The sequence below is a fragment of the Physcomitrium patens genome, chromosome 15, assembly GCF_059467195.1.
Source record: "Physcomitrium patens ecotype Gransden chromosome 15, ASM5946719v1, whole genome shotgun sequence".
NCBI classification, from domain to species: domain Eukaryota; kingdom Viridiplantae; phylum Streptophyta; class Bryopsida; order Funariales; family Funariaceae; genus Physcomitrium; species Physcomitrium patens.
This window is the reverse complement of record NC_143424.1, coordinates 387,581-413,388: the sequence shown is the minus strand read 5'-3', so window position 1 is coordinate 413,388 and position 25,808 is coordinate 387,581. Positions and strand designations below refer to the sequence as shown.

The 25,808-nt window shown below is 42.5% G+C and overlaps 2 protein-coding genes and 2 long non-coding RNA genes across 4 annotated transcripts; 1 reads left to right on the top strand and 3 right to left on the bottom strand.

Annotated features, from left to right (window-relative positions):
* Positions 1-1,278: 1,278 nt before the first annotated feature.
* On the bottom strand, positions 1,279-6,788 carry LOC112292295 (auxin transporter-like protein 4). Its single transcript, XM_024540624.3, has 8 exons — positions 5,846-6,788; positions 5,024-5,209; positions 4,784-4,896; positions 3,580-3,763; positions 3,367-3,464; positions 2,976-3,183; positions 2,579-2,836; positions 1,279-2,470 (listed from the first exon to the last, which is right to left on the bottom strand). Exons 1-8 carry the CDS (start codon positions 6,020-6,022, stop codon positions 2,246-2,248), a joined length of 1,449 nt encoding a protein of 482 aa, XP_024396392.1. The 5' UTR covers positions 6,023-6,788; the 3' UTR covers positions 1,279-2,245.
* Positions 6,789-14,997: 8,209 nt separating this feature from the next.
* LOC149987689 (uncharacterized) lies at positions 14,998-16,111 on the bottom strand. The gene is made up of 2 exons (XR_016506505.1): positions 15,970-16,111; positions 14,998-15,615 (listed from the first exon to the last, which is right to left on the bottom strand). It is a non-coding gene; the product is annotated as an uncharacterized LOC149987689 (long non-coding RNA).
* Positions 15,912-25,471, bottom strand: LOC112292014 (uncharacterized). The gene is made up of 12 exons (XM_024540087.3): positions 23,726-25,471; positions 22,695-22,908; positions 22,229-22,420; positions 21,412-21,926; positions 20,505-20,771; positions 20,191-20,348; positions 19,857-19,992; positions 18,802-19,311; positions 17,668-18,542; positions 17,340-17,499; positions 16,974-17,159; positions 15,912-16,833 (listed from the first exon to the last, which is right to left on the bottom strand). The coding sequence occupies exons 1-12, from the start codon at positions 24,113-24,115 to the stop codon at positions 16,549-16,551; spliced, it is 3,888 nt and encodes a 1,295-aa protein (XP_024395855.1). The 5' UTR covers positions 24,116-25,471; the 3' UTR covers positions 15,912-16,548.
* On the top strand, positions 24,519-25,785 carry LOC149987688 (uncharacterized). The gene is made up of 3 exons (XR_016506506.1): positions 24,519-24,655; positions 24,925-24,987; positions 25,545-25,785. It is a non-coding gene; the product is annotated as an uncharacterized LOC149987688 (long non-coding RNA).
* Positions 25,786-25,808: the final 23 nt, after the last annotated feature.

Below are 25,808 nucleotides of genomic sequence, written 5' to 3'. Positions count from 1 at the left end.
GCTGAGAACTGAGCATTATTTCTGTTTTTATCATGTAAAGCTCTTTGTTCACTCAAAGGTCAGGTCCATTGTTGAAAGCTGCTTCAACTGATGATCCTGCTTCTGATTCTGGTAGTTGTCTTTATGTTCAGCGAATCCTTGTTTTTATAACATTAATGGTCCCGCATCGTATGATTTGGTATGGAGGACTTTTGTCACAGGGAGTTATGAAGGATTTAAGGATTGGCTCAATTGGCGAAGCCCCTTGAAATGTGAGAAAAATGTAGATTACTACTATCCCCAATTCAAGCTATGCTCCACCTGCCTCAAAAAATGCGCAGGAAAGGGAGTACTCTATATTTTACTTCGAGGGCCGGTATCGCTTTTGACGAGACGCAATAACTTTTAGCACTTCTCAATTCACAAGTTACCATGAGCTAAATTCATCTGAATTTGTTGTGCCAAAAAAGACAGCAGGCATACAAAATAGTAACAGGATGTTTTCATGTGTAACTTCTTTGGTGCCAAATCTTCCGCCATGTATCAATCGTGCCAAAATATGAATGGAAGTGAAATGTCGAATATCAAATTTAATTTTTGATTGATAAGAAGTATTAGACCTTGATATTAACTAATAAGATGCTGAAATAATGTTTTTGGAATAAAACTCTGTAAGAGATATTAATTTGTTTATTTGTTTTGCATAATGTGTTGATGAATTCATAAACATGGATGAATGTAAAAATGAAGGTGAATTGGTACTCAGGTCATATTCAACATCAAATAAATAACAGCTTTTATTACCCTCAACATGTATCAAAGAAATGCATTGTTTTGCCCTTGAAGTAAATTTTTTGCGTGTTGTGTAGAACATATGCATATACGTTGCATCCAATACATCAAGATACTGAACATAAAATTTCAAGTTAGATTAAGCTTTTTATTTGTTTTCATTTCCATAATTTCAACAGAAAATCCATTAAAAAAAACATATACTGTCATGTTGTGGTTTAAACGACTAGTAGCTTAGAAGTTACTATGCTGTGAAACGCATGACACTTCTAACTATTTTAGCTTTTCAGTTTTATTTTATTAATGCATGTGATATTTCAAAAATGATATTGTAATAACAAATGTATAATGGGCTCTACAATGCATTATAAAAGAGTACATCCCCAAGGAAAATTGTGTACAAACCATCCAGAAAAGAATTGTCTATTTATTGCTTTGAGTATCTTATTATTTGCACTGATATCTATCGATGTATATTTTATTTTAAGAAATATTGTGAGGAAGTAATTGGGTTTCGAAACAATGTGAAATGAGTTATACCAAGAAAATAATTTTATCACAGTTTGAAGAAAAAGCTATATCTAAAATGCTTCTTTTAAAATGTACACAAACGCATCATCATATAAACTCTAAAAGGTCTCGAATCTTGTATAACTGAGAAAAAGGCCCTTGTGCAAGTCGCTAAATAAATACGAAGTTGTGAACCCACAAAATGAGTCCAGCATCTTATTTCTCTCTCGGTCATGTATTCATATATACTCATAGAGAATATTGAAACAGGTCGACATGAAACCATTGGGTGCTACATACAACCTCGGCTTGCGTTTGGTGTATCCACAATCGAAGCAGACGATGTGTATACATGAACAATGGGGCCTCGGTGACCTGAGATTCATGCCGAATCCAGTTTCGTTTAGCTACGATCGGAGAATCCGCATCGTCACATTACTTCGACGTCATGAGTCTGCAAGCAAGGGCATCGGCGTTGCCGCTTCCAGACATGTGCAGTGTCGAAACCTGCTACAGTTGAAATCTGTCTTTGAACGAGGTCTCGGCGTAGTTTGCCATCCTCGTCGGGTAATCAAATTCAAACCAACACACGTATGAACAAAAAATGGCATTGATGGGTGCCTCGCCCCTCTTATCAGCTGCTGCTGCTGCCTGGTTGCTGCAAGATACAAACTAGTAGAATCGGTCTCTTATGAGAGAGAAAGGAGAAAACCCGTCCCTTCTGCTTCCAATCACGCATAACATGACCTGGCAGTGTGGCGCAATTGGATACAACCCGGTTGTCTTCCTGGCGCCCTGTACAGTCGGCATTTATTGCCACAGTTAATGCCCGTCGCTTAACTTGGTTGGTCAATTACCACAGTGCAGGCTCCTTCGCTCTCTCTATATTTCTCGCCTTTCATCGAATCAGAAGCCGTTGGCAATGAAAACGTTATGATCTAGATTCTCGCAAGTAGGGGCTTCTTTAATCATGCAGTTTGGGAGGAGTTGCAGCAACCGGTGCTCGAGGTGGGCACTGATAACAAGGTGCGAAGATACCGAAGGTGTCAATCTGCTGAATGAAGTTGGTGACGCTAGCCCATCCACCCCAGCCAATGCCGATCACAATAATCCATACCACAATGAATATGTTGATGAGGTAGACTCCAGTCCAACTGGGCAGAAAGAAGGGCGGCTTCTCAACCGCATTCTGGAGATTTACAATGGCCCAAAGTTTGTCAGATTTCTGTCATTTGTTTAATGAATAACCGAGTAAACACAACTTGACTCGCGAAGAGAGGTAGAGTTCGTTGATTACCTGGCGGGCTGTTGCACCGCGGTACACGACCATGTGAGCGACACAGGGGATGATGTAGACGGTGAAAGTAACCAGAAGGGCTCCAACGGTGGAGTTAATGGGTCCGAAGAATGGGAATGCAATGGCGAAGAACCACACTGGTAGTATCACCGGCATTCGGCATACCGCTCTCAAGGGAAGACTCTTCGTGTTGTGAATCCCGATCACCTTCTCCCACACGAAGTACAATGGAGTGACGGCAAAGCCAACAGTGATGAACTGCAGCAAGATTTTCAATGTCGTTAGACCCTTCAGAGAAGATGCTTCGTCCACAGTAAGTAGCTTCAGTCCTGACGTTCAGAGGATTAATATGGCACATCGACGAATAGTTTTTTAGAATGATGGGTGCCTTGAGTACCTGGTGAATGAGCATCAGAACAACAGCTACGTCACGAGCCATGGTCCTCGGAAGCAAGGACAGTGCGTTGGAGTGCCTAAGAAGGTCGTCACCGAAAGCCCAGTACACGGCCACGGCAGAAGGGATGGTCAAGGTGAACACGTAGAGTGTCGCTAACACATATACGTACTTGAACTTCACCGGTTTATACATTGCGTGCATGATCTCTCTGCGAATGACATACACATCCAAGAAAGTTCCTTTCACAGAATTAGATGGTCTAAATATGCAGGTACACAAAAAAAATATTCGAAAAGTGCACCGATAAAAACTGGTCCTATCATGATTAAACAAGAGAACTGAAAACTTGAACATCAATAGGAGAATCCTAGTCCCTGGGTCAATTACTTACACAGTAACAGCGTGGCCACCGAAAGTATACAGAATGTTGGTTGCTCCTGTGAAGTACAAGACCTTCGTTGTCGGCGCCGTATGGACGACATTGGCAACCTAGCTCCATCACAGTTCAGAACCTTGTTAGGAGTATGAGAGCAAAATTGATGGAAGGATTCTGTGACTGAAAACCAGTTGCAATTTATACCATTGAAGAGGAACAGTTCGTCACCTGGCCATGGGCAAGTGCAGCAATTGTCATGTACCAAGCTGTGTAGGAGATCATAATGAGGCCGAAGAACGACCAGAGCCGGTAGTTTCGGAACGATGGCACCAGCACAGTGAGCATGCAACAGGCCCCAAAGATGTAAGTCCACTCCCTCTTGTTCAAATGATCGTTGATCAGAAAGATGTTGCTGCAATGTCCAGGAATTACAAATGTTACTGCCAACCACAGGATAAGCTTTCAAACTGCACAGATTAGCCATCGATAAATCCCCCACGAATAAACCTAAACACAGAAGACGGCAGCATGGATAAAAAACGAGGGTGCAACTCTGCACTGAGCACAATTTTTCCGCAGAATGAATAAGCTTGCAGTCACTTAAATAGCGAGGAGAGAAAGTAGTTGTAGAAAGTTGCATCCTGAAAGGTACCCAAGTTCAGACCTAGATCATAACTGAAGTGAATATATTACAACTGAGAGGTACCAACCTTGAAACAACTACAGTGACAGTCTTTACCATCAAGGACTAACCCTAGTCTAGTCACCAAATCCACTACATGGAATGTCCAAAAAAATTATTGAAATCTAAACTGTTCACGAAATTGTTTTCTAAATTCTTCGTTTGATTTGTATCTTTTTATATATCAGATCCATACCTATGATAGAAATTTACTTTGTGATTTACTGAAATCAATAAATGGGAAACCTCAACCAATTCTTTCTACATTTATCTAGATAGCTGTGGGCACACGACTTATATAGGATAAATAATTCGAACTGGAATATTTCAAATCTAATGCACATTGCCATTTAATTATAACATTTTAAATTAATCTGAGTTTTGCAAAAGTATTCTTGAAACGGCGTAATACATCAAAATAACTCTGCTAACATCCATTCACAGGTGGCTAAGAAAATGCTGTTTTGACGGAGAAGTTAAGTTAAAATGGTGATATACACAGAGATGGAATGTCTAACGTCTAAGTACTCATGGGTGTGCTGTACGCAGACCTTGAAGTAGATTCCATGGCTGTGAGAGCGTGTTTATTCATAACATCAATGACTGCATCTAACTTCGCTAGACGTGGACGCACGTGTATGTTATCGATTCAAACCCATCTTCTAGAGGAATCAACTGGGCAGAACGTCTTATCGTGATATACCATTCATTCGTTTTATCTGGGGTTTATATCTAAGAGGTGAAGCTTACCTTGCGCAAGCAATGAGCTGGATCACCGCCCCGAAGAGAAGGAAGGTGCAATTGAAGACAAGCCCAAGAATCTTCCAGTTACGACCCAACAAGCCGTCCAAAACCTCGAACCACTGTTCACAACCGTCGCCAGCACATCGCAGCAGGGTTACTAAGCAACAGGAGGGAGCCTTTACACCTAAAAACACGATTGTCGTGATCAGACAACTTCAAGTTTCATTGGGATTAGCTTCAACTCACCTGAATGACATGATTCTTGAAGATGACCCCCTCCCTCTCCTTCCGAGTCCGATACTCAACATAGAGCCAAGTGATCATGTAACACGACCAGCAGCCGACGACGCCGTAGAAAAGTTGGAACGCTACCCCAGAGGCGTATCCGAGCTGGGCGAAAGAATATGGTAGCGTCAGAAGTACTTGCGCGACCTGCGTCAGTCGAATTGGCAAGTAGACAATAGAAATTAGAAACAATCATAGTAAATACTACACAACACCGCTAGAACTGTTTCCCACCTCATCACAACGTTGCAGGAATCAGGGAGAAAGACACCCACGGCTGGACGTAACAGGGCCAGCCCCTTGCCAACCACCGAGATTAAAACTTGATCCCAAGATTCCGATACGATTAAATGGAGTCACGATTGCAACCATAGCTCTAGATCAGGAATCACACAGCGCAGGACGTGGCGATGAGGATTAGTCTAAAAGCCGTGTCTTAACTAGTGGAGCTTCGGTGTCAATAAGAATGCAGAAACAAGACCCAACATTAATGGACACAAAATCATTCCAGCTGTGACTGTATTCTCATTGCTGGAATAAAGAAAAAAGAACACCTGTCTAGTGATTCTCTCGCGCAAACCTCTATGAAGCCTCAAATGTTTTCTAGAAAATACACAAATTCCAGAGAATAGCAAATTCCGTGATCTTCAGGTGTACTCAAAATTGGACACGTGCATCCCGACGAGAATTCCCATCAGCCGCCCATCATAAGGCATTGGTTTAAAGGTGAGAGTAGAGCTATAATCCATTTTTCGATCTGCTGCTGGCCGGAAGAATGATCACCTGGTTGGACGCGGCGCTGAACCAGGCATCCCAGACGGAGCCGCCATGCCACAGGAGCCGCTTCATCTTTCCACTCATCGAGACATCGTGAGGGCCCTCTTGCAGCGATTCCAACCGCTGGTTCTGCTCCTCCATTTCCCCATACATCCCCACCAATCCTCCCTCCGTCGTCCCCATCCCGAAAATACCGCTGTAGGTCTCTCACTCGTGCCACTCAGAATGCGTTTCAACTAGCGAAAGCCACAAGGCTGCAGCGAAGCTGTCCACTGCAATCCGCTGCTCTAACAACACAGGAAAACTCTCGTTTACTGCCAATCAGATTGGCGCTACGCACTTGAAAACAAGACCATGTCTAAAGCACGATTCCCTGGTCACTAGAGCCACAACATGCTTGTTGCAATTCCGATTTCGCGACTCAGTTACGCTAGCAGCAAAAGCAGGACTTCGACCCAACTCACGTTTTAAAGGTTAGAGTCTAGAGTACTGTTCCACTCTCAATGTGACGATCAGCAATACGAACCTCACAGGCCAGTCTCAAAACATCGGGAACCGATTCCGAGCTGTGTGAAGAAACCACCAAGTCCCTCCACCTTCAGTCTTGTCAACCTCTACAGACCGAGAGCCTGTGCCTGTGCCTCTCCCACTACACTCCACAGCCGAGTCGCGGCTCCCAATGATGCGCATGAGTGGCACATTAAGGGTCTGCAGGCTGATACAAATCCCTTCCCGGCTGCCCAACTCTAGCTGTCATTGTCACCAAGTTAGACACTCTCCAGGGCCACCACGGAGTCCAGCCTCTAGCGCATTGGCCCACAAATGCTGCTCACGCGGCGCTTTGCTTCAACCATCACTGACATGATGATGAGGATGATCATCATGATAGTCCGGCTCGATTATGCCCGTCACATAACTCTTGGCTTGCTCGATGATGAGCATTGCTGCTGCTCATATACGATATGAGCTCAAGCGGCTGTTGTCCTTGCCACCTATTGCCAGAATCTAACTTCATATACTCCACCCTCCTTTCGTTCTCTCGTTTACAAAGCGCGCCTAGAAGCGACCCACCCACATCCAGGCGTAGACTATACACAATCTGCGGTAACCATACTCCTCCAGCAACCTCGACCTATACACGAAAACCCAGGCAGCAGTAGCTACACGAATTCCTGTACAGTACCAATATCGATCACGGATCCAGCTGCTCTGACATGAACAGTGAGCCATCCGTAGGACGGGTTGAGCGATCCACTTCGTCACGTCGTCGATGGCCTGCAGTATCTGCAGCATGAGCTTATAGGTGGTACCAGCAGCTACGGATGGAGGGGAGCTTACTCTCTTTTAGTGCTTTAGTTAATATGGCTTTGATTTATGATGCGACAGGGCGGTGGTACCTGAGGGATTGGCATCGTTAAGAGTACCCCATTTATGATTCAGCTGTGAGTATAATTGGTTTCATAATACTGTTCGTGAATGGTAGTTGTAATTGTTGTCGTGGTGGTGCAGCTCCAGCTCCAGCTCCTCTTTCTCCAGTGCACTTACTCTCACTCACTCACTGCCTTCCCTTCTCTCTGGCGGCGGCGGCCTCGTGCTTCACTACAGTTGTGAAGCCGGGGTGGCCCCCTTTCCCGACGGGTGTTTACCGTCCGCCCGTCATTCCCCTCCCCCGTAACTTTTCTCGTTCTTCCTTTACGTTTTGCCTAACAACAACCTTTTCCCCACTCGTGGGATTTACATTGGCGGGAAACGGTTTTCCTCTTCGGTCCGGTAAATTCTTGCCTGTCCACCTCGGATCTTCTACGTCCACCTGGCACCCTGCAGCACCTATTGGAAAAATGATTAGGTGGACCTGGTTTTATCTGAGGTGGCACTCGCTGCAATATTGTGGAGCTTTCCGGACACTATTCCCAACATGAAGGATCTACTACTACTACTACATTCTCTCCTTTTTTGTGTGCTTTCAAACAATTGCACATTGTAAATTTGGTAGTTTAGGGTGAATCTAATGCCAAAAGAAGTATCTCTTCCCATTCTAGATGGAATAGAAAAAAAAAAAAAAAAAAAAAAAAAAAAAACACTTTGGAACAAAATGTGAGAGTCAAAATTGAGTTTGCTCTAATTTGGCTCAATTTGGACTTGGAGGATAATTGTTCATGTTGTATAGGGACATGAAATGGGGAAATGGGTCCATAATAAGTATGCTTCGTATAAATAGTTATTCACTACTTTTGGAAATACTGAAGGTCTTTATACATATGAGCCCAATTTGAAAAGACAAGTGTCCAAAATTCTTACGAATGTCCTTTGCTTAGTGAAGAAATTTGTCCTTTGGAAGCTTTGACCTTTGGGATATTACAAAGGAAAAAGAGGGTATGAAATAGACCAACTATCTTTATTTTTATTTACTCTAAATTTGTAAAGAAACGTTCATTTTTTTTCTTTTAGTTTTTTAATTCAAAAACTTATGTATAAATAATTAATGTGGAAACTTCTAACAATTTCCCACACGACTTTTTGGATTTTTGTAAAAAACCAATTTTTGATGTAGACTTGAGAAAAAAAATTGGGAGACAACACTATTGTACCTAGTTGGGAAAAAATGCATTCTTCCTCATTCTTTTTCTCTCTTAGCCTTTTGGTCGATTTTTCTAAGTGTAAAGCTATAAAGCTAACAAACAAATGCTTCTTGATTTTAACCAATCACAAACTTTAAAAATGGTGTCCTCTTGTCGTCTTCCTTGTTAAGCTTAAAGACCCCTTCAGAAAGCATGGGAATAGGATACTAGTCTATAATACTAATCAAATAATGACTGGCCATATCTTAAAGCCTTAGCTTGCTCTACAACTATACCAAGTTATATCTAAAGGAAATAACTCATGTGTAAACGATAAATCAAAATTTAGAATATTTAGAATAAAAAGTTAAAAATCAACTATATATTTATATACACATATATTCATACATACATACATACATACATACATACATACCTGAAATAAATCCCCACCAACTATGGTCTCTAAATCTATCTCAAAACTTTGAAATAGGCTCTGGATATAATCTATTTATTCTGAAAACCAATAAAATATCTAACCCTTCTTAACTCATATTTGATTGATTGGATTTTTCAAAATATTTTTAATCCTGATTATTTGAAAGGTTTGCCAACTCATTTCTAGAATCTTTTCAGATATTTGGCAAAAATCGTATATATATATATATATATATATATATTGAATTAACCAATCAAATATCAAATTTTCACAATATATACAACAATAGTGTGATATTATAGTGTATTTAAATTAAGATTTTCAATGAATATTATTCAATAATTAATTTGCTGGCAAAATCAGTCTCCACTATAGTAAGTATGTGTGTATATTTATATACATATATCCAAGTGCAACAAATATCTACATGAGTTACTATATTGAATTTTCAGATCATGTCTTTGAGTCTTTAGTATGTGAATGTTTCCTTGAAATAATTCCCGTCCCTCTTTATTTATTGTGTCTCTTTATTTCTGTCTACCTTTTTGTCTTTGATTTTCCATGTTTTTTTTCTTCTTGTGCTTCCATTTGTTAAGAGGAGGGGGAATATTGGAATAAAGCTTGAAAATAAGAATATAATTTATAAATACAAAACACTTCCTCAAGCTACCGATCAAATTTACTTAATTTATGAAGCATGTGTTATTCTCAATGCATGCAAGAATGTCAATTGTGAACCAAAAAGGCAAAAAAGCATCCAATAGAGTCATGTAGTTGAATATAGCTTTGGTCCTTGGTGAGTAACTACCTTAAGATGCATGTTGGATTTTTGTTTTAGTTAATCATCAGAAAATTAGTTTTATTTTTTCTTTCTTCACACACATTGTGAAAGAGCTATATATTCCCTACAATTTTGTATGTCCTTGAAATCCATAGAGTCTTTTCAATTTTAAATTATGTAAAACTGCAAGAATATGTACATATAATTTGTACTCACATGGGTCTAAAGTTAATGAAACAAGGTATATACATTCATGAAACTCTTGTAATAATGTACTCAAGAATTTTAAGTTTATTTTTTATATGATGTAGTATGTTTCTAACTTGAAGGAATTGAATTATGACCATTTTGTTAATGAACAATAGGTGCACATGGGGAAAAGAAAAGAAAAGAAAAGAAAAAGTCTCCTTGTGAGATTTAAATTAAGACAGTTACCTGGATGTTTAGGATTCATGTGTGAGAGCATTGATCATGCAAACCAAGTTGATTCCACCCTACTTCTCACGCCACACTGAGAGTTTTGTTAACTGCAAGTTAATCAGACATTTGTTTCACACGTACAGTTCGCAGTTTCTGATTTAGAATCCAAAGATACGTTATTAGAAACCAGCACTTGGAACGAAAATTCTCCGTTTCACACTGGGGCCGACTACGACAGCGCGGGGGGTCCCCCTTTCGCAGCCGGACTGTCCAGGTTGCCATTGAAACAATAGATGAACAGGGATGTATCGTCCTGGATGAACCAATTGGCTCGAGAAGGCGGGGCCACAGCATAGGGCCGCCGAGCCTAGCCAAGCCGAGCCTAGAAGGGCCGAATCCGGGCTGGCCCGGCAAGGCTGAGGAGGTAATGATGGGCTTCTCCCACACTTGAGGCAAGTGCCAGCCTGCCATCCAGCCAACACTGGTTCCCCGTTCCCTGCTCCATATATCCTATTAATTGATATATATATATCCCACCCGAAGGAGCAGTGTTTGGAAAGTTTTATGGATGGATGAAAGAGTGATGAATAGGTGACCGTGACGTGGACCCACGAATGCCTTGCTTCTCCCTCTCTCTACCCTCACCACTCATTATGGGAGTGCACCAGCCTATCGTCCACCGCACGTGAGAGCCTTCGAGACGGATGATTTCCATCCCATTAAGCAAGTCGGATGAATAATCCTGCTGCTGGAGAGCACGTACGAACGAATGTCCCGGTGGGCCAAGATAGAGAGAGAGAAGAGACCAGGTCAAGATGGAACCCCTCTCCTCGCATCCATCCAGGACGACGCCCATCCATGTGCCTGCGTGGCCCAAGGTCGAACTAAGGTATATTTATTTTCACACGCTATATTTGCAAGGTTAGGATTTTTTAAGTTGGGGATTTTAGGTTTAGGAATATAAATTGGAAATGGGAGCAAAAAAGTTTGACTTTAAAGCTACAGTAGGTGTTTTTAAATATAAAAGTAAAAGAAGATGGATTTATAAACACTAGACATGTCCTTCATTAACATTTTGTCATTTCATTGTTTCTTTATTCTTAAGAAAAGTCCACTATTCAGATCTAAGTGGTCCAAATTGCAGCAGTTGCACTAAACATTTGTTCTACTTAGTTATTCTGAAACATATTGAGCATATTAAATATTTTAAAATATAACTCCACCTAATGCTTGGTGTTTGAGGTAAAATTAACATCTCTTCAAAACCATCTTCTTTAGAGATTTCTACATCCCCTCTATATACACACACACACACCTTTCTCATGCCCTCACCATCATACTCTCCTCATCCTCCATCTTTTTGTAATATTTAATTCATCCTCACAGACAGTAAAATATCTCTATATTTGACACAAAATTCAACTCTTATATATATATATATAGATAATGTGAATGAGCCTGCATTTTGGATTGTGCATCCACATAGAAGCAGGTTCACTTCACTTCACTCTGGGTTCAGAGAATGGATGGCTGGATGCATGTTATTTTCTGTGACTTTGTCATCCATACAATCATTTATATACTTTCATCCGTGTCACTGAGTGATGGTGGCAGCAGACAGACAGGCAGACAGGCAGGCAGGCAAGGCAGGGCAGAAAGGAGGCACAACCAGCACATACAATTTAGAAGTGGGCTGGGCTTTCCTTGCAAGGACACACACACAGAGAGAGAGAGAGAGAGAGAGAGAGAATCCATGGTGTGGTGGGAGAAGACACTCTCACTTCCAAGCAGAAGAGAAGGAATGGGGTCCCTCCCTCATTGCTTTCTGTTCAAGCCACATCCCAACAACTAACTGATGCCCTGAGCATTCCCACCACCACCAGCACACCCCATCCCTTCCATTCCTTGAGGAGGAGGAGGAGGAGGAAGGTGGGGACCTCCTCTTGAAACTGAAAGATATGCTGGACTGGCTGGCTGAAGGGAATGAATAATTGATTGCTGCCAAAGATGTTTAGCCATGGGAGGAGTGAGACTCCAACAAACCAACAACAATGTCACCAACCGCCTCATCCTCCCTCCTGCATTTGCCCACCACCTCCTTCCCCCCCCCTGCCAGCCTGTGAGAGATATGGAATTGGAAGAAAGTTGGCTTGGATCTGAGTTCCCCCCCATTCTTTCTTTCTTTTTTTTCATCAACTTTGAGGGGGTTAATCAATGTGACACATGGGATGGACTCCACCCAGGAGGAGTGAGAGTGAGAGAGAGAGAGAGAGAGTTCCAGTACCCACACACATGCAGCAGAATTTGACTATGGGCTGCACCCCTGATTGTGGGATTAGGGCTTGAGGATGATCCATCCATCCATGCATCTTGAGGGTTCAATTCCATTCATTCACTGTAGGAGTCCCAGTAAAGCAAAGGAAGAGAAGAGGAACCATATCTCACCCAACATCAATGTGTTGCACTGGTAGCAGCTTCTTTTTCTTCTTCTTCCTCTGAGACCAGCTTTGTTGTTGTGGTAGCAGAGGAGTACCAGAGTGAAGGATTGAGGAATAGACCACACGATATGCGTGTTGTCTTTGATTTGATAAGTGGAGAGATACCTCACTTATAGAACTTGTATGAAACTTATCATTCAGCAAGATGTTGCACCAATCATTTGATTCCATAATATGCAAATGAATATCCAAGCACATGATTAAATGAATTGCTTCTGTTAAAAATAAAATAAAAAACCAACAGAATAAAAAAATGAATGTCAATTTTGGGCTACTTTGCAAGTTTGAAAATTATTCAATGCCCACTTGGAAGTAGTAGTTTAGATAATCTCATACCCACACTTCTTCTTCAACCCAAAAGGTGATGAGGATAAAAGGACCTAACAGTGCTCTTCATCAGTCTAAAGAATTATTATTATCATCAATTTGTAGCGTATCTGCAAAGTAACTTAATGTGTGGAGTTGAGCACAGCCATTGAATAGGAGATCCAAAACACAAGCTCCATAAATATATATATATATATATATATTATAAAAGTTGTGCATATCTACAACCATGGTAGTACTAAACCCTAAACAAACTCTCTATCAAAGAGCTTTGGTCCCACATTAAAGTCATGTATGTGTGGGAAAGTCCATTAGGGCTTGCCATGAAAAATTGCCATCCCTATCACATGAAGTGAAATCATGCTTTTTTGTGTGCAAGCACACCCCTTCGAAAAAAGATGCCCTCCAGGAAGCAAACAATGCAAAAAATAAATAAATAAAAAAACAAAAAAAGAGGTGTGTGTTTGCAGGCCGGGGTGGGCTATGGAGGGGCTCTTTTGGAGGCACCGAAAAAATCAATTCCTCACAAGACAAATGACAGGTTCAAAGTTAGGTGGGGACAAGGGAGAAGGCAAAGGTGGGGGGTGATGAGGATGAATGTGGATGATGAATAATTATATGGAGGGAACTGTTTGGACTCATGTGGATCCTCTTACTTTCCGTTTAAGGAGCGTCGTCTCATTCCCCATTTGCCTCGAGAATAGGAACAGAGGAATGAGAATGGCAAGGGCGGGATAGAGAGATATTGCAAAGGGGTGTTATTGGTGGGACTTCCAAAAGGGGGTCTTCCGGCCCCACCAAGTCCACCCTTTGGTAGTTCCTCCCTCTTGTCTGGGGTTTGCCAAGTCAGCGCTGTGGACGTAGGCTGGAAACTGACTGAGGTGGACAGTACGGGGCGGGGTTGGCAGAGCTACTGCCTACCTGGCAAGGACGGGAAAGGATGAATGAATGTGGAGGGGAAGAGCCCTCGTCCTTGCTGATTGCTTGGATCCATCTCTTTCAGTGTTCTGTTCACCAGCATTCCCCATTCCCATTAATATTTTCCTTTCCCTACCCCTTCCTCTGCTTGTGGAATGGTCAAAGCGTGGGTGATGAGATGGTTTCATGGTGTCAGTCACCAATATGCTGGACAGATTTCAAGCCTTGGATAAAATAAATAAACGAAGAAGAGGAAGTAGAAGCATACATACTCTAGTCATGTTTGTCAGCAACAAACTGAAAAAAACAAAGTTGACCTTGAAGAAACAATTAGGTTAATAGAGATCATCACCCACCCTCATTCTCCCCCCCCCTCCCCTTCATACTATATCAACATTAAATTGTTCATTTTTTTTTTTCTTTGGGGAAATGATCATTATGAATCACCAGAAAAATATTTCCGTTATTCTTAATAATAAATAAATGGGTGAATGAATGCTCTAAAATGGACGATGAATGCGGAGGATGAATACATGGATGAGCTCCCCTTGTGTGGGCAATACTTTCCTCACCTACACCTACAATTAGGGTTGGTAGTGGCGGAGGTGGGCCTTCGCTCTGTGCAATCTCCAGCTCATGCACAGCTTGGACGTCATTCATTGGCACAAACTTCGATGGATGGATGCATAAATGAACAGATGGATGGATGTGTGGATGGAGGGTGTGCCGCCCACCTCGCACAATTTTCTCTGATGAAGGGCACTGAAAAGGGTCATGAAATCAGAATGTTGCCAATGTTCATATTCTCTGTTCCAAGATTTGGGTGTGATTTTGAACAAGATGATTACAAAATGCTTTCTTACATCAGACAGCAATGGGAGGAAAAAAGATGCAGAAAAAGCATTACAAGATAAAACAGTATTGAATGAATGAATAATGGCATATAAGATCATAAACATATATATATATATAACTCAAAAGTCAACAATATTTAATGCCCGACATTCAGCATTGCATTAAATATTCGGAAATTTACTTTCTTCATGTGAGAAGTAAGCATACACTTATTTTGGACATTTGTTCCATACAATATAGATATATATATATATATATATATATATAGATATATATATATATAGATATAAATAAATAAATATATATAGATATAAATAAATAAATAAATATATATATATGTATATGTTGTGACTCATTTTTTGTAAAATACTGAACCAATATTAATGTATTTATTGATTTTTGAACGGGTGGAGTAGTACTCATAACTTCATATTTGATGCAATATATTTTGTTGATATATATATATATATATATATATATGTATAGACTGTTCTATAAATATCATTTGAAGCATTGAGACAAAAAGATGAGATTGTAGAGGATGCAAGAGGATCCACACACCATTGGAGCTGAATGGTGTATGTTTTGTCTCCATGTCCAGCACCATCATCGAGTCTCTCTTGTGCATTATGCCTGGAGTAGTATGATGACCATGGTTGCTTGCACTTGGCTTGGCCTTCCAAGGAGATTCAAAGCAAGCAAAACAGGAGTTGGGTACCTAGATGCTCCGTGAAGATGAGCCTCGAGAACCAGGGGTGGCTGTCCTTATCCTCTTGGAAGCCACTGTAACTCACGGCACTTGAAGGTCAACTGGTGCAGCTACGACTCCACCTCGTCTGGAAACTGGAGAGCTTGAGCCATGTAAAGTAGCAACAACCTGACAAAGGATCGAAGGGATTTCCACAGCACGTCGAAGGTAACGCTTCGTACAATTCCTCGCAGCGTCAACTTTCGAGAATGCTGGATCATCTGTGAGGTCCCTAAAGAGGAGCCAAAGGAAAGAAATGTTCTCAAAAAGGAAGTGCCAAAGACTCGAAAGACTCGAAAGAACTCTGACAATGCTTGCAGACCATCGCGCCAAAGAATTTACAAGAGAGTTTGAAGCTTATAATTGCAATTAAATCTTGTCTAGTGAAGAAATTGGGCACCTCATCTGAAGTGAGTGGACACATCTGTGCCCTACAAAGTATAAGCTTCGCAACAGTAATGTGTCCAAAACAATCCACACTCAAATGACGCTACATGAACATTTGCTGTAGCGGAAACTGTTGCTGTATTCTTTTATCAGCTCAATGTTGTTCTCAAATTTTACTTCAATGAGTATCGAAGGATACCTTGAAATTAGACGCATTGTATAAGGCCATTGCAAATAACCAGTCGGCAGCCCTTTCAAATGGCGTGAGCGTAAGAATCAATGAATACATCTGTCTAGGATCGGAGAAGCACATATATTACTCCCTTTAAAAAACTCCCCTACTATGCTGTACACAGGTTTAGACACCTTCAATAACTTGCTAATCTTACCGAACTGTAGCTCCATAAGAAGCACTGCTGCTACATCCTAAGCTGCATTGTAACATGAGCCTTCCAACGTTGAATATCGCCCAGGAAAGTGACACGTCAGCAAAGATGCAATGGCTCACCACCTTCGAGTTCGTCTCCTTGGAGATGCTTCCAGCAGCGTCGCAAGCTCCTGGTTTGACTTCAGAAAGAAAGATCTGTAACCCAAAGCTAGACCTAAGACTATCTGAAGTTGAGGTTCCTTTCAACTATTTCGTAGTTGGATCATGCAAAACCAGACTAATTTCAGTCCGTAAAGCCGAATCCTGACCACGACATGAACCTAACAAAGACCAATACTGGATGAAATACCCAGTGGTACATTCAACCTGTTGGATCGTAAACATGCTGGTTCACGAGCAAGAAGTTGACAGGGGAGGTAGTCGTCCATGCAGAAGCTTGCGGCGAATAAGTTGCTTGAAAGCAGCAATTGCTGATGCTTGAAGATCGGGGTCCCTAGCTGGTCCTGATTTGATTAAAGGACCTCCAGCCTGGGCACAGTTTTGGAGAATAGTCACAACTTGAGGGATCAGTTGTGGAAAAGCTACCGCACAGAGAGCCAATGGAGTCAAAACCTCTTGCAAATACCTGGCGCACCCTGCTACTTTGTTAAGTACATGAGATACATGCGCCACAGCCTGCACGGGAGACATTGAAAACAAAAACAATGAACAACTCGTAATTATCGTCACTGGAATAATAAATAAGCAAGGAATGTGGGTTGTAGCGGGATAAATGACCATAATAACTTTGACCACAAATTAGGTACGTTGCTTACCTGCTGGGCTGCGCTAAGACTCTGAGGAAGTGAAGAGTGCAAACAGACAATGTGTGCAGTCAGAATTACTGCAAACACCTGGCACTGCTGTGATGACTGCTGCATAAGCTCTCCCACGAATTCTAGACACTGAACCATACTGGGCAATCCTTCCACCATCATTGGGACTAAAGAGGGGTCATAACCCTGTCAGTTCATTCCAACAGATGCCCCTAGAATTTTAGAAACGGAATTCAGCAGCGCCGTCTCAATTCAAAAGAGGCAATTCATTTTGCCAATTAAGGACACGAATGAGATCCGCGTCCAGGCTCATGTAACACCCATCAACATCCAGTAGGATTCAGTGGACTGCAAAAGGACACATACCTGGAAGTGTAAGAGCTTCAGAAGCAAAGGGGTGGTGTGTATAAGAGAGGAAATTGTTGCACATATTAGGCTTCGTGCTTCGGCAAGAGGCCTTGGTTCAATATCATCCTCCAATTCGGTAACTGGTAGACAAGCCTCCAATAAGATCTGGCATGCAGCACTGCAAAGATGGCGTGCGCACCAGTGTCAGAACAATAGTAGAGGACAATCAACCTAGGAAATCAAGATAACATAAATGCTTTCAATACAAAACAGGTGTACGGATGATCGAAATATGACAACAATTACAATTTCTGGTTTCTACGCCAAAGCCGTAGAGCTACATTACCTGTCCTGTGCTGCGAGTGCTAAAGCAACTTCCTCTTTTTTGGTTCCGCCATCCCTTCCTCCCTCGATAGCTGCCCAACAAATCCTTCTGCTTGTTGTCAGGAGCTCCATCAACAAGTCCAACACAACTCCAAGCAAAGGTGGAGTTCGGAAGACCTTAGGACTACAAGCCAATAGGCTTAGAGGCTCTAGTTGCAGGCCACTAGAAGAGAGAGACACAAGTTGAGGATCTTTGGCTTTCTGTGATACACTCTTTTTACTTCCATGGTTAGACATGTCCGCAGGTTCCCGAAGACTAATTACAAACAGCGGTGTGAGGTACTCCTTAGCTGCTGATGGTAGCAATCGCCACCATGAACAGAAAGTCTCTTGTAAGAGGCGCCAACAGTTAGCATCCATAAGTTGGGGAACAAGCTCTTTGACCACAGCTGCTTCTTTGTCCCACACTTTTGACCCTAGTTCCAGTTGTATTACACCATTCTCGCTAGAGCTGATTCCTCCCCATCTCATTAAGGTTCTCCTCAGAGCGTGTAACACTCCAAGGGCAGGCAATGGCGCGCTCAAAGCATTTTTCATGGCTTTGACAACAACATCGACCGACTCAATACTCATGCTGCTCTCTTCTTTCACGCTGTCCATTGTATCCGCAAGTGGCACCCGTTGGTCTTCCAAGTTGATATCTCCAGATAACAGTTCATCTACAGAAGTTTTCAAGAGATTTATGCTAGCAGTTGAAGGTCCAACCCATGTCAGATCAGAAGTAGGTGCTGCGCCCTCAACAATTGGAGTCAAGGCAGCTCCTGGAGCCTCATCATCTTCAAGAAGCGCCGGTATCAAAAACCTCTCAGGGAGAATAACAGAGACAAGAGCAAGCATCTGCAAAGTCAATGCTCATCAAAGTTAATTGAAATCTGCACGAGGATCCTAGAAAAGCAAAGCTGGAACTGTCACAAATCGCTGAAATTGGAATTATCAGTCATACAGCAGCATATTCTCTCACGTCCATGTCAGGAAAGAGAGAAGTCATATCAGCTGTGCTTTAAAATATGCACGAGAGTTTTAATTAGACATCAACTGGTAAAACATTTGATATTAAGGCATGCTAGCTTGCAGAGTTCCAACACAGCTGTTATACCTGAGGTAGAAGGTTCTCAAAGGATAGCCATTGCTCTTCCATATGCCTTATGAGAGGCCTCAACGGCAGGCAAGCAAGTAATTCTGTCCAATTGCCTTCCTCTCCAGTATCGCCTTGTGCGGCATCCCAACCATGCACACTACCATCGATCCCTGCATTTCTAAACATCTGCTCCCGACAAAGTATGTAGTACACTGCCAATGCTGCGGTAGCTAATGGGCCTCCATCTGCTTCCACAGTCACCCCATCCCTGGAAGAAATATCTGATTCTTCTGATGACCGATTTCCAAGAATTCTGGCCACCTTTGCTGAGTGTCTGGAGAGACGACCTCGAGGTGATTTAACCTTGGCTGACTTATTCATGCCACTCAACAGAAGGCCAGTAGGAGCAATGGCTGCAACCAACCAATCTCTTGGAAAAGGTCGCATTTTGAACGCTTGTACTACTCCTCTTGTTCGGGGAGCTGTTGCAGATATATCTGCAAAAGATTGGACCAGCTGAGGTAGCACCTGCATGAAATCGAATTGGAAAAGCACGACATCAATATGAGAGTAGGTAGTATGATTTATAGAGGCCCGGGTGATAAGTAACATAGAAAATTGCGTAATCTTCTAGCACCGAAACGGAAGCCAGCGGGCAATGTCAACCCCTAAATCTCCTAAATGAAATCTATCAAACAACTCATTGTGTAAGGGACAATAAGTTGGCGAAATTCCTGCTAAGCATGTTGATGAAGGAGGCAATCACAAGAGAGACAATAAGGGAAAAAAGAAAGCATGGGCGGGGCTACTAGACAAGATCACCAGATTTTCGGATCTGATTGCCATCATAGTACCCTCAAGTTCTTCAAGTACACTCAAAGGGAGGTTGCGAAGAGGCGAAGAAGGGACGCTAGAATATTAATACAACTAAAGAGCAAAACGAGGTCAATGCAAGGAACATGTCCACACAATGTGCTCCTAACTTCGTCCCAAACTGATCGTAAGTGGTCACAAAACGAACATCAGACAGGAAACACAGAATGAGCAGTCAACACATAGGCCATAGAGCGTACAGGATGAATGGGTGTCTGTGCCAAGCTAAGGCAGTGCATAAGAGCATTTGAAACGTCCACACCATAACGTGAGAAGTTGAAGGTATTTGTATTCATAAGCTGGTCAATGCATTTCAGAGCCAAGTCTGGTTGCTTCCTGTTCCAATCATCCCTTACAAGTAAGAAAATGGAAGATGAACTCAACACTAGTATCATAATGAAAATTTGTCATCGTGAACAGTATACTCGGATATCGTTTACTATTTTCAGGAAAACATTATGCCTACTTGCTTACCATTGACCATGGTTAAAAAGTGGAAAAACATGCTGACGGTAGGAGAATATGACCACTTACTTGTTGGCTGCTATTGGTGAGCATGGCCGGAGACTAGCAACAACAGTTGCAACGAGAGAGGCATCAGTAATGATTCCAGCACCTGAGGCTGCCTCAGCTACATCACGCATAAGAGAATATTGGACGGTTACATGCATTCCCACTGCTTCTCGGACAAGCTGCAGGTGAGATTACAATCAGTAGCTGTACAGAACTGTATTTACGATTATTCCAATATCGCAACTAGGCAAAAGCCGAAATTGAGATCAATTTTTGCAGAAATTTATTTAGAGATTTTCTAAGAGTAGGAAGTTACAAGAGGCGGCTTGTAGTACCGTTGCAATATCTACAAATCTTCGGAGCAGAAGTTGGACAGCCAGCCAAGCAGCGAGCTCAACATTGGCAGGAGTGCAGGCAGATGTACTTGGAACAGTAGCCGCTTTCAACAAGCAACCCATCGCTAAATGAAAGAGATTTTTGGTTGATGGTCCTGCCAATCCAGATACTAAGCAAACAAAAGCCATTCCAAGTTGAAGCGTACGAATACTTACGAATCCCGTGTCTTTAGAGCTATTTCCCAAGGCCTTGAGCCAAAAGTCAACCTGCATTGGGCAAGCGAAACAATCAATACAAAGACCAAGACATGACATTCCACCCCAAATCTTAAGAAATCGAACTTGAACTGCTAGATGATGATTGTGAGATTAAGCTTTTAGAGCTTGCACTAGAACGTATCAGACCTTCTACAGTTCCACAAATATTCAAACTAATCAACAAGCTTGTACCTAGTCTTGATCTTCGAAGCTACAAGTTCCCAAAGCCTGTTGATATAACAGTAAAAGAGCTTACAAGGAACTACTCCTCAGGAGGATCTGTATCTCTAAAGCTCGATGGTACAAGATCATTCCTTGCATGCTGTGAAGCAACTGTGTATGCTATATCAACTAAAGGAGAAGAAACTTTTATAAACTCCCATATCTATAAAGTCACCAAAGTGTGTAGCACTACGTACAGCGCAAGCAACTGCTAAGCATTGTTGCGATGAGACAAAGTACAAGTTCGAAACAACAACATGAAAAGATACTTTCGTATTACTATTATCAACACTTTGATACACACATGTTGCAGAGGATTGCCAAGTGCATTACTTACTCGATACAAAAATGCTGCAGGTGAAAGCTTAACTGTCTACCTCAGTATTTAATATTGCACGCGAACAGACGATAGCCAGTATAAACTCACCTCTTCGTGTGTAGGCGATAATTCCCCTGCACGAACAAGGACACAATATAGCCTTATATGGGAGTGGAGACGACCTCCCCATCCATCTTCTTGCCAAACGCGTCGCGCATCAGCAAGCAAAGCATCCCGAACTCGAGCTATAGATCCTTCCTTCTCTTTATGCCGACTAGAATCACTGACACCCCAGCGAGCTGTCTTGGGCTCACTGGTCTGGGGCTCCCCAAATTTCTGTTTGGCTCCAATGTGATGCAAGATCCATTGGGAAATTGTCTCTCTAGAAAATATTAACCTAGAAAAAAATTCTAATTCGTCGTGAAGGATCTCTACTGTAATCTGTACAGCCAATTCAACCAGAGATCTAGTGTCAACTAATGCCTCACGACAAACTGATGCTAGAGATGGTGCGATTTGACACAACTTAATAAGAATGAAAGCTGCTGCATCAGCATCAGCATGCTGAGTGTGTGGAAGTGCTGTCTGAAAAGGTATCGATCCACTATGTTGCCGGGGAAGACCTGTAAGCATCAACATAAGAGAGCTCAATTAAGTGCTTGACGGAACACGGTGGAACAGAACCCTGAAGTCAAGTGACAACCCTCCAACAATACACAACCGTGAAATCAAATAATCATAACTCGGACAGGCTAGTAACTGTCATAAACAAATAACTAATAAAGAAATTGTCAGTTCACTATTGGCACTATACTTGACATCCAAAGCGTGTAATTCGATCTACCTCTTCAACTGGCAAAGCTTACAAGGTGAAACATCAGCAGTTTTGAACATTTGAGCCAGCCATTTTTTTCTCACCACAAACCTGATATACTTTTGACGGTACTATCTTGGTGTTGAGGACTATTAGGTTGAGTTTCAGAAAGATCTGCATGCATTTTGAAAATGTGGCAAAGAAAGTGGGCGCCACGGTCTACGAGACTAGGATTGTTTGCCAACGTCGTGACAAGCAAAAGGCAACCATTTCGGGCTGTCACCAGACCCTTGACCAGAAGCTCTGCATCGAAAAGATCATTTAAAAAAATAAATTACAAGTCTTTTCACATGAACCACGCAAGTGTGCATCTTGTATTCATCCGACTGTATAAAGGGACAATTTAGAGAGAACGCTCAATCAGAAACTCGAGAATCTTCACTCTGCTGTTGCGTAGTCTAATCGTACAAATGTCATCAGGGTATTATCATGCAAATAGGATTCTCAGCAGTTCAAAAAGTAATCTAGAGTCAAATACAATGAATGGAGTAAAAATTGTAGTGACAGGTTCTGATACCTGGAGTCAAAAGAGTGGGGCATCGAGATACCACGATGGGTAAGAGATACAACAACTCCAACAAACAAGCCTCATTGCTCCACATGCTGCCTTCTGTGTCCTCTTCTTGGTGTGCGAGTCTTTTCTCCTGCACTGATCCTTCATGTGCCCATCTGGCATCGAACAAACCAGCACGCCGATGTAAAGAAGCCACCGCCACAATGACGCGCTCCATCTGTACATGGACCACAAGCAAACTCTTTCAGAACAGCGTCTCCGTTGGAGAAAAAACATCTTCCACTTAGTCTTTCAGTCTTGATATCCATTAACTCTTACAATACTTCGCCCTTACGAACTACTTGACATATGTGCCTTGACTCCACAACATGCTCAAATGCATCAAGAAAGGGATAAGCAAAGATCAACCCAAGGGAAGAACAGCTAGCAGCTGAGATTGGAGTGTTAATTAACGTGGCCACTTTTTTGCAGTCCCTACTCCTCCGGCGTATGCTTAAACCCTCAACCCTAAAATGAAATGCTCACTGGTTGACGTCCAATTAACAACTATACAAGGACCGGTTAAATCATCCAGTCCATGAGAGTTATTACCCGTACTTTCCTGCTTAACGTACTTCTCGAAAGAAATTTGTTTCTAACCACTAACACATCAAGATTCCTTGGCTCCGCAGGTCGCCATGCTCCTACTACGTCAGAATTAATTATTGGCAAATAGCAAAGATAAGTAGTATAATTATGCAGCGAACTTCACAACACTGTTATGATCGCAAAAGATATCCATTCACAAAAGTCCCCAGCGTTCAAATTTTGCTGCTGTTACCCTAGAACCGAAACTCTCCAGCTTCGTAACATGTTTGGAGGAGAACATTGTACATTGCGCACTCCATGAGCGAATTTGAATCTGCTGGTTACTACTAAATAACCGTAACTAGCAAAATTGAACTCCAACTTTCAAGGTTATTTCGATATTAATTCCTGGCGATCTGCGCAATACAACATTTCCTCGTAAATCTTTCCGACTTCATGCACATTACCTCATCCCCCTGTTGGAACACATCGCACTCGTCCATAGCAGCGTCATCGCCGTCGACATACCACAGCCACGCATCGTCCTCTTCCCTACCGCCCGCGCGGCTCCCGGAGGCCCCTTCAACAGGAACTAGGGTTTCCCTAATGCGCGAGAGAAAAGGCTCGTCATAATCGAGTCCCGCATAGGCAAAGGCGAGCTGCGTGTCGGGGTGGCAGGCGAGTGCGGACAGCAAGCGAGGGTCGACCGCAGCGGAGTCATGCGCGGCCAGCGACAGCGATGGCAGGAAAGGCGCAATTACCGTAGCCGTTGTGGCAGCGTCTTCTCCAAAACACTTCGGCAGCGGAGCTCCGTAACGCAGAAAATTGAGGACGTCTTCCGCCCCACAATCACCCATGGCTAGAAAAACAAAAAATTATATGCAAAGCTGCGATCGAAAAATCTCCACATGGTTCCAACGCCGCAAGGACCTATGCTTGCTCACATGCGGATCAATTCATGAGCGAGCATCACACGATCAAACGAGCCAACTAAAAAAAGATCAAGCTGTAGGGAACCATTGTTCCTTTTGCATATGAAGACGATGAAGTGGCAACTAGAGCTGACAGCAATTAGTACATCGCCGAAATCAATGTACACTTCCCTAAGATTCCAGAAATCTACACAAGTCACCTCCGAGCCCCTCGTATTGTGTTCGGCGAGAATTTCAAGAATTTCCTAGTAGTGTACACCGAGACAATGAAGTCATCACAGATGCATTGCTAAGTAATCCAGCTCTTTTAACCAGACATCGAGATGCTAATCTGTGGAACATCAAATTAGGGCTGCCATAGGTGTTATGACTGGATTCAAGCTTGCTCCACTGTACTCTGTCGGCGCTTGAAATGGTGTGTATATTCTAGGACACTGGCAGGAGAAGATGGGTGATCGTATGGAGGTATGTTGGCCGTTACTTGTTGAAGTTCGAAAACCTCACTATTTGCATGTTCTCGAGGCTCGATTGCTTTGCATCATCTCGGTTGTCAGTGGTTTAAGGTTTATGTAATCACTTCGTCGGCAGCATCATAGTCGAGACTCCCGCTTCTAATGATGTTCTCTATTGCCATCACTTGGAAACCTCAACCTCGATGTATGTTTGCGGAGGTGCAGAAAGTGAGGAATGACAAAGTAACCAGGATCCCTGAGCTTGACCTAAATGACATGCAGGAAAATATAGGTTTAACCTGTAACCGGCTGGTCAATGTGGGATTGAGAGTCATATTGGATGAGGTAACAGTTCTGCTCTCATCAACCCGAAATGCCTTGATAGTCCTGAGAACATAGTAGCAAAGGAATGTTTTGTAGAACTTACCATTCTGTCATAGAAATTAGCACGGGTTCATATTATTTCATTAAAAAGTACCTGGCGTACCATAATGCTACGTGTTGCAGTATCTCAAAAGAAGACAAAACGTGGAAAGGTAGGTGCAGCAGGTGGATTGTCCAACGGATTAGCAGGGGCAGCCGTGGAAAGCAAAGGGTGTGTATACGGATTGAGGAGGAGCTCCTGATTGAGAACGAAAGGATTCAGAAAGAAATGGCTCGACATTTATTCTGGAGCCGGCACTGACATGTCTCTTAGTCTCTACAGATGCTTACACAAGAAATGGACTCACCTCTCCAGATTGTCTCAGTGTGCGACACGCCTCACACTGGAACTGTGCCATGAGTTCATACACTGAAACTGTGATCCAGATTCAAACAAACTAACAAACCGAGTGCCACGAACGAAGAAAAAGCCATGCCTTCACCGAAACTCTTACTCAGTGCTCATTTCGCATTTGCAGGAACCCCACATGAAGAATGTGACACAATTCTTATTTAGCAATGTCCCATCCTTCAAAAATTTGTACAGGGTCAGGAATTTGAAGGCCATTGAACAACAATTTGGGCTGGGCTGGGTTTAGGGGGGGGGAGGAATCACTCCATGCTGCCACGTGGCGTTGTCCAAGCGGCTTAGATGACAACTCCCTTATCTGCTCACTTGGAGAATTCGAAAGGTGACCGGAAGACCGGCCAAGCCCGCGACCAGGCTTCCCTCCTCGCTCGTC

What these genes read in the sequence shown, in the direction of transcription:
- LOC112292295 (XM_024540624.3), bottom strand. Translation starts at nt 6,022, where the DNA reads ATGGGGACGACGGAGGGAGGATTGGTGGGGATGTATGGGGAAATGGAG. An exon ending in TCAAGAATCATGTCATTCAG is followed by an intron (nt 4,897 to 5,023) that starts GTGAGTTGAAGC and finishes GGTTGTGAACAG; the next exon opens with TGGTTCGAGGTTTTGGACGG. An exon ending in TTCTGATGCTCATTCACCAG is followed by an intron (nt 2,837 to 2,975) that starts GTACTCAAGGCA and finishes ATCTTGCTGCAG; the next exon opens with TTCATCACTGTTGGCTTTGC.
- LOC112292014 (XM_024540087.3), bottom strand. Translation starts at nt 24,115, where the DNA reads ATGGGTGATTGTGGGGCGGAAGACGTCCTCAATTTTCTGCGTTACGGA. An exon ending in GATTTGTAGATATTGCAACG is followed by an intron (nt 20,349 to 20,504) that starts GTACTACAAGCC and finishes TCTCACCTGCAG; the next exon opens with CTTGTCCGAGAAGCAGTGGG. An exon ending in CACAGACACCCATTCATCCT is followed by an intron (nt 19,312 to 19,856) that starts GTACGCTCTATG and finishes GATTTCATGCAG; the next exon opens with GTGCTACCTCAGCTGGTCCA.